Source organism: Brassica napus, chromosome A8, assembly GCF_020379485.1.
Source record: "Brassica napus cultivar Da-Ae chromosome A8, Da-Ae, whole genome shotgun sequence".
Taxonomy (NCBI): domain Eukaryota; kingdom Viridiplantae; phylum Streptophyta; class Magnoliopsida; order Brassicales; family Brassicaceae; genus Brassica; species Brassica napus.
In genome coordinates, this window is record NC_063441.1 from 10806066 (window position 1) to 10820051 (window position 13986).

General features: G+C 33.5%; 1 protein-coding gene and 1 pseudogene across 1 annotated transcript; both read right to left on the bottom strand.

Moving 5' to 3' along the window:
* Positions 1 to 6337: 6337 nt before the first annotated feature.
* LOC111205624 (shematrin-like protein 2) lies at positions 6338 to 7097 on the bottom strand. The gene has a single exon (XM_022701737.2). It carries the CDS (start codon positions 6663 to 6665, stop codon positions 6363 to 6365), a length of 303 nt encoding a protein of 100 aa, XP_022557458.1. The 5' UTR covers positions 6666 to 7097; the 3' UTR covers positions 6338 to 6362.
* A 1923-nt stretch (positions 7098 to 9020) lies between these two features.
* On the bottom strand, positions 9021 to 10701 carry LOC106360696 (annotated as a pseudogene).
* Between the last annotated feature and the right edge of the window lie 3285 nt (positions 10702 to 13986).

Genomic DNA, 13986 nt, shown 5'->3' on the forward strand with positions numbered 1-13986 from the left:
TCTCTCCCCTTGTAACCTAAGATATTTTAAAAATCTATCAAATAAGAAAAGTTTAGGTTAATGTAACTAATAAAAAGCCATATTTCATATTATCTTCTTCACTGCAAGTAAATTCAGGAATCAGACAAATACTAATCAACTCATTCTCAAGCAGAACATACTTAAAACTTCACTTTGATTAACTATTCACTCTTCATCTCAAGGGACCAAAAAAGCTAACGCAAAAGCAGGTATAATTAAGACTAACCTAGACTCAAATCACCGATCTCATCAAGTTCTTTCCCCATCAAATTTCACACCATCTGCTGAATATAAAACCTAATGCTCGTCACATCATTTATATCGTTTAGAACTCAGAATGTATATATAGCAATTACGATGAGAAGATGTGAAATCGAAATGATTCTCATAGATCCTCATAATCATTAAATTTTTTAACTAAAACATTGAAATCTCAGAGCATCAAATAAGAGATCCAATTCCTAAAAAAAACAATGAAGAACCTTGCAAACTTTGTTTAAAGAACGCATATTAGTATCATAGATCCAGATCAATTATACTTTTGCGGAGAAGTTTTGGCCATTATCTAATGTTAGAAGGGTTTAAAGTTATTAGGTAAATACAAAAGTATATTTAACATTTATAAAATGATGGTCCAAATAAAAAAGGAAAAAATTTGGAAAAATACACTTAAATAAGATTATAATTTGAAATCTACACCATCTATTTTAATTTTTGGAAAAATACACTTATGTATATATTAATTTACCAAATTGCCCAATCTTAATATTTGTCGGTTTACACACATACGTTTTCAGTTTGTCTTTCTTTTCAATAGCATTTTTTTCTCATGAATCAGTATGTCCTTATTTCTTAGTTATTATAACTGACCGTACGGCTATATCAAAACTATAATCATAGACAAAGTATCATACTTGTTTGTTCAACAACAGAGAGAGCAATTTCGACTATAACTTAAAATATAACATGTTGTAGCCATTTCTGTTTTTGTTATTTGTTTGAATTGGGAGGAAAAAAATCAGTATCTCGTAGAGGAAGCAATGTGGTGTCTGAAGAAGGATGTTTTGGTGACAAGGCAGTCGTATAGAGAAACAAAAAAAACAGGGATCAAACAATTTAAAGCTTGACTTTGATGGGAATCCATCGCAGGTGTTGATAGGCAACCCCCAATCTCTCTCTCTCTCTCTCTCTCTCTCTCTCTCTCTCTCTCTCTCTCTCTCTCTCTCTCTCAGTTACAGCAGCGAAGCTAGCAGAGAGGAGCCAAACATCAATGTCGGCCAACAATTTCGCGACGAACCTAGCAGAGAGGAGCCAAACATCAATGGCTGCCAACAATTTCGCGACGAAGCTAAGTAAAACACGAACAGAATCACAGTGAGTTCATGTTCTTCATCTTCCTCAACTCCATTTTCACTTGCTTCATCGCCAAGTTCGCATCTTTCTTCGGCCTCAAGCAAATCTTCCTCCTCTGTCCGAAGCTAGATTGTATCTTCCTTCCACTACCGAAACCCAGAAAACAGACTCACTTACAGAGAGCTGCTATGTCCAGACCATGTGGCGGAGCTAGCGAGTCTCAGTTTTTGCAAAATGCACGAGAAGTTATTATCCGAGTCGACGAACTTGTGTGCGGAGTGTTCGGATCGAGAGGAGAGAAGCGTTATTGGTTTAGGGTTCTGCTCTTGTTGCGAGAAGCGCTTGGGAGAAAGACACTACCCTAGTTACTTGCTTGTCAAGTTATCTGTTTGGGGGAAAACTCTTGTGGACAGAGAAAACAATGATTGATATTAGAGATGATTGATGATGATAAGATTGGAGATGGGTTCGAGATAGGGAGAGAATCTCATAGTTTCCATCCACAACAATCATTTTCTTGGGAATGAAGACAGAGTTCCCTGAAGCTAAACCAAGAGTTCTATAGGATGAACAAAGGGATGATGATGACTAAAACTATTTGGTTTACAAAAAAAAAATTGAAATAGCGAACATACATAGCAGAGGTTTATATATATTTATATAGATGGACACACTTCTTGTATAGTTCATCAACTTTTTGATCAAGTGCATGTTGTACTTCAAAAAAGCTGTAACCAGAGTTGAATCTAATGAAAACGAAGAAAGTATACATGTTCACAGAAAAAAAGCGTTTCGAACAGAAAAAGTTTAGAACATAAAAACGTCAAATTCCAGAAAAAAATTTAGAACATAATTATTAAAATATTAAATTGGAGATAAGAAAGTAAATTCATATTAAAGAAAGTGTAGTTTTCAAAAAAAAAATAAAGACACTGTACTTTTCAAATTTCAAATCCTAAATAGGGTATTTTGCAAATTATCCCAATAAAAAATCACATGTAAAAAAAGTAATGACTTATTCAATAGGTCCAAATTAAAAATATGCCATGGTAGGATTCAAATAGGACTCTATTTTAATAGAGTAGATTTTAATAGTTATTAGTTATAGTTATATTTAAAACAACTAAAAACCTACTTTATTTTTCAATTAAAAAATTAGTTATTTTAAATTAAATTTTTCAGAAAACCCAATTTTTTTCAATTTCAATAGTTATATTTTTCAAAATTATACGATTACTGTGTGATTCTCAAGTACTTACACACGGGTATAAATATTATCAAATTAAATATATTATAATAACTGATTAATATTTCAATTTTAAAATATTTGTTTGCAAATAATATAATGTTATTTTAATTATACATGTGATTTTAGATATATAACGTTTAGTTGGTTTGACTATTATTTGGTATACTAGATTGTACTCTAGCTCTCTCAATTCAACCATAATATTATATGTTCTTAATATATTAAGAAGTTTAATAGTTTTGCTATTTTTCAGTATGGTTGTTGTCTTTGATTTGTAAATATATTTTATAAATTTTTGTATAATTTAATATATGTTGTTTTGAGAATGAAATAAAAAAATAAACTAGTGTATTGATCATATTCAAAGATTCATAAATGGATATAACCATAATCTTTTGAAATTCATGCATATATAAATTTTACATAAGAGCTAGAATGTAACAATTAATTGATATATTATTATTATTTATTAATATTTTTTTTGTCATTTCATATATATATAATAAAATATTCCTATAAATAATAATAATAATAATAACAATAATAATATTTTTAATTATATTTTATTTGTTTGTGTAAGAATTTGGATCAGTTTATTTATTCATTTTATAGATATATTGAATTAGATATGTTCTCTCAAATTGAAGTACAACTACTTTTTATTCAAAGTAAACCAAATCAGATTAGTTTTATTCATTGCATGATTTTGTTTTTTTTTCATTTTAAATGTATAAATATATATTAATATTTTTGTATATTTGATATTGAGCGGCAAAATAATTAAAAAAACTAAAGTGATGATAAGTACAAATTGCACGAACGAACATAACCAATATAGTTTTGAATGTTTATGAACGAATATCAATATTTTTAAAAAATGTGAAAAATATTTTTAAGCTATGATTTAATGATAATTTTGTTGTATAAAATTAGATCGTTTTAAATAATCTTAAACATAAGAATTCGAGTTAGTTTAGGTATTTTTATTATGGATATATTGGGATATTGGGTGATACAAATATATATATATATATATATATATATAATTGAACTAAAATATTAGGCAAACAAATTTTTTAATAATAGCAGATATAATATTTATTATTCATTAAAAGTATATTGAATTATTCTATTTAAAAAGCAAAAAAAAATCATGTGAATTTATTTTGGAGAAAGCATGTTATATACGTAAATAATAAGTTGCTTTTAGAAATTTTATAGATATTTTTATCTATGTTTTTGATAAAAATATAAATAAAATATAAATCAAAATTTAAAATTTAAGAAATTGTTATTATGTAAAACATAATAAAACGTCTCAGTAATATTACATTTTAATATATTCTTAGTTCACTAAAAATATTTCAGTTTATGTTATTTAAATTAATTTTGTCATATGAGAAAATTGCTTGATATAAAAATAGATTTATTAATTTAAAATTTATATTATTGTAATTAAGATAATTATTAATCAGCATTCTATGAACTTTCCCTTTTTTATAAATCATATTATGTATAATATATAATTTGTTTTTAAATTTAATAATTGTTTCCTATAATAAATGTTTATATATATGTTATTTGAAAAGAATATAAAGAAATAAGGTTTAATAATGACGGTTAGATATAATATTTTGAAGTAATTATGAGTATCATTATAATTAACCATCATAAAAATTAAAATGATATGGACAAGTACGAAAAACCGGAAAATAAATTAATCCATAATCGAAAAACCGTATGCCCAAACCTAGATATTCTGATTAGTGATTACAATAAGATATCAATTCTTAATTCAAGTGTTGTCCTATCCTTACTTCACCTAATTTTATAGACTTATAATGAGTTAGGATTTAAGAGAATACATTTGATCAAGCATTCAAGTGTAATAACGGTCGCAATTCATGAATCGACTAAATGTACAAGCTTCGTCGATTAAAATTCAAATCACTTTTATGTAAATATGAGATGATCGAGAGTATATATGGAACATGTGCGTTGTTGTGATGGTCTAATGTAAGAAGATGGTTAAATAGTAAATGAGGGCCACAGAGTACTGGTGTGAGACAAAGAAAATAGTATGGGGACAACCATAAATGGCGGTTTGTGAGTGCGAACATAACATTTGGCCGTGGAGTTTATTAAGATGTGTTACCTAATACAACACGTATGGTCCCTTTTTGTTGTTTGTTTTGTAACATAGCATTATGGTATTTTATCCTTTTCTACTAGATTTTTGTAATGGCCAGATCCAGATGGCTGATTCATTAATTTTGGAAGACTCAAATGACTTGTTTTTTTTTTTTAATTCAAATGACTCGTTTAGTGACTTTCTAATTAGTTAGTGCTGTTCTTGTGTTTTTCTTTCATTTGTATGCGGTATGACGTTAAAAATTATTTTCTGATATATCATTCATCCTTAAATTATACTAAACAAACATTTTTCACTTTAGAAAAATGTTAACTGATTAAAACGATAAATGCATTTTAATGATATTATATATAGACAAATCGTTTTGTAAAGTTCTCTACATGCTCCACTCCACCATTTTCGTATTATGATATTATAGGATATATATATTGACTTGACTTGGTTATAATATAGTCTAACCCAAAATATATATATATGAACATCGTTCTACCATATTAATGGCTAACAAACATCATTAATGTCCTTGCTAATAATTTTGATGGTCCCTTAAAACCAACCCGTGAATCGGATTGAATCAAAGATATAAAGAATCAAAATAAAAGACACCATCTTACTATACTAAAAGCCCGATATACAGAGCAGAGAGCACGACACGTAGGATAGTTAATTCAGGCCAATCAGGAACATGTATTTTGTCACGTCACAATCGCTGGATATTTTGTGTGGGTTATGTAAATTTTTTTATTCGGCCCATCTCCACCCCCAAAACCTTTTTCGTGCCAAGTTTTGCAATTCTCTTCTCTCGGACTCTTCCAGTTCGTCTTCTCCAAATCCTGAGTTCATGCCCTAACGTCCTTAGATCTCATGTTCTTGAAGTCTCATCTGGAGCCGACATAGTTGAGAGTGTCAACACTTACGCTCGCTGGAGAGGGAGAGGTGTCTCCGTGCTCAGTGGTAACGGCACGGTGGCTAACGTCGTTCTCCGTCAGCCGGTGACGATTCATGGGAATAATTGCGGAACTGGAACCGGAGTTGGAGGGGTTGTGACTTTACATGGAAAGTTTGACATAATTCCATCACTGGTACGGTGCTTCTGCCGCCTGTGCCGCCGGGATCAGGTGGGTTGTCAATCATTGTTGTCAATCATTTAAGATCATCATTCATTGATGAGCAAGCTCGTAACAATAATAACCCCGTTTTCTTTTTTTTTTGGGCAAATAATAACCCCGTTTTCATGTCTATTGATTATTCTACCTGTACCTACAAAGAGATATGTGGAGGAAAATAAATCAGCATCTTATGCCTATCCATCGACTGATACGTTTCACACTATATATCCAACGGTCAAAAAATTTAAAACAAATAAACTCTAATATATATATATATATATATATATATCACCAATAGCACAAAGAACCTTCACTTTTCTCTCCCATTCTTTTACAACTCACGTTGCACATCCTTTTTCTCTATATATTACTTGACATAAACCACTATTCACAACACAAACACACACATAACCATGGCCTCTTCACAAGCTTTCCTTTTGCTCACATTGTCTATGGTTTTAGTTCATTTCTCTTTAGCTCAATCTCCCATGATGGCTCCTTCTGGCTCCATGTCCATGCCGCCAATGCCTAGCGGCGGCTCTCCAATGCCAATGATGACTCCACCACCTATGCCAATGATGACTCCACCACCTATGGCTATGGCTCCACCACCTATGCCTATGACTCCACCACCAATGCCCATGGCTCCGATGCCAATGACTCCATCTTCAAGTCCAATGAGCCCACCAACTACTATGGCCCCAAGTCCAGAAACAGTCCCTGATATGGCTTCGCCACCGATGATGCCGGGAATGGAGTCTTCTCCTTCTCCGGGACCCATGCCACCGGCAATGGCCTCTCCAGATTCCGGAGCATTCAATGTAAGAAACGACGTCGTAGCAATTTCGTTCCTTGTTGCAGCTCATTTGCTCCTAGTTTGAGATTATTATTAAATTGGCCAGCGTCGTGTTTGTGTAATTTACTTTCATTTTTTCTCGAGCCATTAGTTTTCATGTTTTATCATATATTTGGGTTTGTGTTTGATATGGTACGATTCAGACATTTGTTTGCTTAATAAGTTTATCGTTGACTCTATTTGATGCATGTGATGTAAATTCATTTTTATCCAAATTTTCACAGACGAACTATCAATAACCAGTATTATCAATATATATCTCGTTGTTAGTTGGATGATATCAAATTATCAATGCATATGGTGGTTCACAAGAAAAGGAAAAAAAGAGATAAATGTGTATATATTTAACAAGCTTGAGGTAACTATTTGTAGCAAATAAAATAAAATACGTTAGTGAGAAATGGTATCTTTCTAGAACGAATACGAATAAAGCAAAAAGCTAAAATTGCAAGCTGTGTGTCATAAGAATCGCATATATGTAAAGAAAAAGAGGTCGCCATCTTGGATTTTTCTATAGAATAAATTTAATTCTGTGTAGGTTACATTTATTTTTTTTATTTTTTTGAGCAAGGTTACATTTATTTTATTTCATGGAATCCTCTAGTCCTCTAGACTATATTTGAGAAGTGATTTGTATATGTGTCATCACAACATTAACTTTCACAAAAAAAATGATGACATGGCTTAAAAGAAATATGACATGTCATAAATTTAATTGTGACATGTAAAATTTACTATATTTAGATTTATGTTTTTGGTAAGATTTCTTAAATATAATAATGATGATTTTCTATATACGAATTTATATTTTTGGAAAAGCTTCATAATATAGTAATAACTAATAAATTTTATATCAAAAATATTTTTTCTCAGAAAATATTCATTTTGGTAAGATTTTATGATACCTAATAACTTTTCTATATCTATTAAAATAATATGTTTTATATATAAATAATGATTACAAATATTAAAATTTTACATCAATATATGAATCATATTTTTATTATTAAAATAAGTGTAGTTTAAACTATATTTTATCAATGTATATAAGTTACTTTTATTTAATTTATATATTATTAGAAATAATTCATATATTTACAAATAGAAATATTTTAAAATGGTAATTAAATAAAGAATAATATAATAAAGTAACTTTATAAATTTTAATTATTTTTTATCAAAAGTTAAATAATGCAAAATTAAAAGGTCAAAGTAAACTTGAATAAATCAAACTAAAAACAATTACATTATAGTTTTATTTTTTAAACTAATAAAAGTAAAATAGAAAAATAGAAAATTTTATTTATATATAATATTTTTAAATATTTTATATCTGCGCATGGCGCAGGAGAACTCCTAGTAATACATGTACAAGATTTGAATTTGTAAGAAAAGTAAGAAAATTCAAAAAAAGAATGGGAAGAATATGAAAGAGGTAGTGAATAACAATTGTAGGGAATAGGGATAAAGCAGGACTCAAGAGGACAGCTAAAAAGAAAGAGACGTTCACATGACTGTCTTTTTCATTTGCCCCCACCATTTTCCAATGTGTATTATTAGAAATCATAACGCAGTTTAATTGTCTTTAAGTCATGTTAGTTATTTATCTAAAGCCATGTGGTGCATAGGTGCTATGTTTAAATCATTTTTTGAATGAATGTTAACTTTATTCATCAAAAGCCATGTGGTACATAGGTGCTATGGTTTTTACTGTTATAAGCTATACAAAAGGATACAGTCTGCTACCAAACCAACATAAAAGAATGTTTCCAAATCTATTATTATCGGATTTCGTCAATCTGAGATGATTTCAAACATTCTTGTCAATAATTTTTGCCAAAGTTTGATGACGCGTAGGCGTAGGACCACAAGCCTCAGACTTTTTGGGTTAGTAAAAATGTAAATGTAGATACATCATCAACCTACCGCATGTTGTTTATTAGCTATGGACTGTCAAATGTGTACAACATATTTGTGGGATTTGAGATTGGTGTTGTTTACAAGCCCTGCAAGTGAGAACACGGATGTGGCTGGGATGTTCTTGGGGAAGTCCAGCCATGAAGAAGAGATGCATACCGTGGTTTGCAAGCAAATAGCCTGTACATTCTATCAGCTACATTATGTTGCAGTACATGTTCTCTTTGTCGATGAAGTTTCTGTGATGGTAACACACATCAGTACATGTCTTTTCCAGCCCCAAATTCTCTCTCAACTCATTAATACTAACAATGATTGACCAGTCTGTAAAAATTAGCAAGTGTTTTTTTATACAACAGTAAAAACAAACAAACTCGCTTCTGTTACTTCTCAAAGATCAACCCAAATTACAAGACACTCTCGTGTGAGAACTAAACCGGAGACTTATAGACATGTGATGCCATTCTATTTGTACAACAACAGCTCTTAGGTACATGAATGCAATGGAAGTTTGGTCCCTTTGGGACAGTTAAAGGTCTTTTCTCCCCTGAAGCAGCAGCACAAACAGAAGGTTTGTTGACGACGACTGCAGCTTCCTTAGATTCTCCATTGATCATCGAGGTTACAACTCTTTAGCTTCCCACTTGCTTCTTTGTACCTGAGGCAACCCTGAGGAAATGCATAAAATTATCAGATCACATGCTGATATTAAGGTAACAGTTGTTTATATGTGGAAAACAAGTGTGGTTCTCTCAAGTGAGACACTGCAACTACTTTGTTTTCTGATTAAAAAAAAAACAGTTTTCTACCTCTTGCAGTTCACCATATCTTCAGAGGCATCGTGTCTAACAAGTGTTGTTGTGGATGTTCCTCTTAAAGATTTTGACCTGGAAGTTGTGTTCTTCTCAAGCTGCAGTTGAAATTAGTATGTCACATAAAGAAAAGAAAAAAGCCCCACGATGACCATACATGGATATGAGAGAACTTACTGGAGCTGGCTCTTGTTTTGGACCCAAGATTTCACCATGGAAGCCAAGAATGTTGGTAGTTTCTTCTTCTTTCCTTAAAAAACATGAAATTATTCTTCCCTCAGAAGAAAAGAACAAACAAGAGTTGCATACTACTAGTGCACATCATACATCAGTTCTTAGTCTGAAAGGGCTTTGGATTCGTGAGCTTAGGCTTAGTATACTTGACGCGGGAAGTAGCCGAAACTGTCTTGCCATTAAAACAATTATCCGTATTGTCATTGCCTGGTTTAGTAACAAGTACATGAGCAACACATGATAGATAGATACATAGGAGAAACACAAAGTATACACAAAGAAACTGAGATACCCTTTGAGTGGTTTTGCAAGTTTCTTTATTGCCAAAGACATTGTTCTTCAACAGGGGGTAGGTTGCTGCTTGGTCGACATTCCTGTGAAATTCAGACAAAACAAAGTATATCTGGTGAGGTGGTAGGAAAAAAAAAGAATAACTGAAGCAAATAAACAATATTTTCCACACCTGTTATTCTTAAAGGCTGAAGAATTTTCTTTGTCATTGCTTCCTTCGTCTGCTTTGATGTATCCTTTATTACAGCAGGATCTTCTCCGGCCTGGAGTTGATCGTCTATATTTCTCTTCAGTTTAACCAGCTTCTTTGGGGAATGAAACACCAAAAGCCTTTGCAACAACTCCTAAACCCTGCTGGACTCTTCTTATGCCTCAGTTAATTCCTTGTGATGACTTTGGAGTTGCATTCTTGTTTGTGGGAACTGCTTTCACTTCTCTTGGCCTCAACTTACCACCATAAGCTTTGTGAGGAAGTGATGAGATCATAGCCAATCTAGAAACTCGTGATCTTGAAGGTTACCGTGTTGGGGAATTTGGGAGGATCCTCACTGTAATAACAAAAGCATGTAGAACATGTAACGTTAAACACACACTACAGTGACAAAAAGATAAAACACAAGTCTCATAGTTTGACTTTCATGTAACCTCAAGTCCTTTCTGTAAAAAGCTTTACGAAGAAGACGAACACTAGGACTCCTAGCTGCCATGACCTAGGTAATGTTCATCAAACTCAAAAGTCTTAATCTTGAGAGATGACCCGAAGACCGAATCACTGTGCTTCTGATCACATCCTAATTACACATTATCACCAGTCGGGATTAAATCAAGGGAGATTAATCCATATGCCCTCTACCCTCCAAAAAAATCCCCATTTATCCCTTTATTATAATATAATTTCTTTTTCATTTTTTTTTAAATAGAAAACGTGGCTAAAGACAGATTGCCCTAAACTAATTTAGTTATTTACAAGATCCAACCAGAAAGATCCGACCCATACAATACAAACCCTAAAACCCGACCCATCTAAACCAAAACGATGTCGTTTTGTATCACTCAACATTCTCTTCTCCAAAATTTTCAATCATCGGGTCTGTCTCTCCTCATGCGACACTCTCTATTGCAAAATCGGAGATTGAAACCCTAGAGTATCTATTTTCGTTCTTCCTTGTTTGTTTTCTATCTAAATCGAAAATCCATCTTCCTTCTTCCTTGTTGGTTCGTGTCTCAACTATCTCTTTGTCTCTCTTGTCTGAAACCCTAAAGTCGAGACCGCTTCGTTTCTTCATCCTCCTTTGTCGAAATCGAGGCTCCATCTTTGTTCCTTGTGGTAAGTGATTAGTTTCCCTTTATTTGGTTGTTATTTGGTCGAATTTGTATGTAGATTTGAAAACAAATTTGGGGAAAACTTTGAATGTGTCTTATGTTTAGATATTGGTTTTGAAATTGGATAAGAACTTGGTAAATCTATTGTTTAGGTATATATTACATAGAATCTATTGTTTCCGATTTGAGTTATAAATTGTATTTAACTTTTGTTAATAAAATTGTATTGGGGAAACTTAGTTGATGTTGTGTTGTTGTTTTGCGGTTTGAATTTAGAGTGATTGAGTGTTGTAATGTCTTGTACAGGAAAATTATGAAGAAAAATCAAAAGGTAGTCCCCAATGAAAGTCGTCGTCAGTCTCTTAGAGTCAGGAAACCGGACTCGGCTGCAAAAAAACCAGAACCGAGAGTTCAGAAGAGCAAGAAAAGCAGTAAGAAGAGTAAGAAGAGTAGGCCAGTGAGAGAGCCAGCGAGAGCACCGAGTGTAGAATCGCTCTCAGTCTCAGATGAGTCCGAAAGAGAGGGGTCCGATAGTGAGGGGTCTGAAAGAGAGGTATATATTTTGTATTCATTGTTATTGTTTGTGAGAAATGCTGAGTAGTAATTAGCAGTAATACAAGTACTTTTTGTATTACTAGCATTACTAACATGTATAAATTTATTTTGATTGCAGGAAATGCAACCGAATCAACCCCTTGAGTTCTACTTCAAAAGCAGCGAGTTCCCCCATAGTTCGAAGATACAAACTAAGTGCTTCGTGACCAGGACAGTAAAGCTCATCAGGGATAAGCCTGAGGCTGCGTGGTTCACAAGCCATCCTCAGTTTCGACATTTCTTCCACATGCCAGACGAAGATAACCTGAAGCTTCAGGGGATGTGGATGTTACTACTGCGCACCATTTGTACTCCAGAAGATGATGTTGCATGGTTTGCGGTTAATGGTGTACCCATCCGCTATTCTATGAGGGAGCATGCCCTCATCTCTGGGTTAGACTGCGGTGATTATCCACCAAACTATGAGAAGTTGGGAGGTTATAAGTTTGTGGATTATTACTTCCATGACAGAAAGAAGATCACCATCACTGATGTGAAGCAGAAGATGTTGTCTATGCCGCCGTGTCCAGATAGATTGAAGATGACAGTCTTGTTTTTTCTTGGTCGGGTTATCAGAGGAAAGCCGAAGGATGCTGGAAATTTAGACGACTTCATATTAAGGATGATGGACGATTTAGATGCTTGCAGATCATTTCCCTGGGGTCGTCTAACGTTTGAGGATGCAATAAAGGAGATTAAGCACGTGATGAACCATCTGAAGGGTGAAGTGAAAGAGGCATGCGCCTTTCCTGGTTTCATCATCCCTTTAGAGGTAAAGCATATAGTTTAGAAAAATTTTAATTGTTTTATAATTCAAATTTGACACTGTGACAATGGATTTTCTAGGTTCTGGCTTTTGAGTGTATTCCGGATCTGGGGAAGACGTTTAGAATCTATTCAGAGGACGCCAGTGAAGAATGTCCAAGGATGTGTAAGAGCCGGTTTACAAAGTCCAGTCTTAGGGGTTATCCTTTGGAAGACATATATGCTGCTGTTGGAGAAACAAAGGTACATGTATATATGTATAGTAGAAGCTAGTAGAACAAAAAACTCATTTGAGCTAACATTTGTTTTATTTTCAGGTTATCAACAGTGTCTTAGTTCCAACTATTGGTGAGCAAATTATGCTGGCTCGTATCATTGATGAGGAGCGAGAGTATGACCGTCAGGGCAGCCCAAGTGATACTTGGAACTACTGGTTAAATGTGAAGCAGAAGAATATTTGGTGGGAAGAGCTATATGAGTTGGATCAAGCTGCACGAGGAGTGTTGCCAAAAAAGAAAGACAAAGAGAAGGTGACGTTTGCAGAAGGATCATCCTCTAATTCTGGATTAGATTCGAGGTTGCAAGGTCTGGAAGAGAGGATTTTGGAGTTCATGGGAGAAAGATTTGCTGGACTTCACGTCACGGTGGAGACAATGTTAGAGGCTCAAAGCTCAAGGATGAGTGTTCTTGAAAAGAACCAGCGGCTTTTGAGAAGAAGGGCTAAGAAAATAGAAGACAGGCTAACTTCTATTGAGAGTAAAGTGGAGCCGAGTCATGGTGAAGACATGGATTTTCGACAGTGGGACAATGATACATATGAAGAGAAGGACAAAGCTTGTTCTGAGAAGGAGAAAGCTAATGCTGAGCACGAGGCTGGAAAAGAAAAGGATAACATCGAGAATACTGAGGAAGAGGGTGAGAAAGAGGCTGATGACAATGCTCAGCAAGAGGGTGAGAAAGAGAAGGAAAATAGTGAGGCTGATGAGGAAGAAGACAGTGAGAGTGAAAGTGAAGAGTTGAAGCAAATGAAGGAGAGAAGTAGAAGACAAGCTGCTAAATTGTGGAAGGAAATTGCGAATGAGGAAAAGATTGGAGGGAAACATGATGAAGAAGAAAGTGAAGAGAAAGAAGCTGAAACCAGTGAGGAAAAGGATGAGAACAATGATGAGAAAGATGAAGAAAAAGTGGTGGAATCTGAGGCTGAAGGAGAAGATGATCAAGTAGAGGTTGGAGGGAAAGAGGATCAAGAAGAAGAAGTTGAAGGAAAGGAGTCTGAAACCAGGGAGAAAGAAAAGGAGAAAAATGAGACT

Bases quoted from the DNA above. Each gene is read 5' to 3' on its own strand.
- LOC111205624 (XM_022701737.2), bottom strand. From the start codon at position 6,665: ATGGGTCCCGGAGAAGGAGAAGACTCCATTCCCGGCATCATCGGTGGC.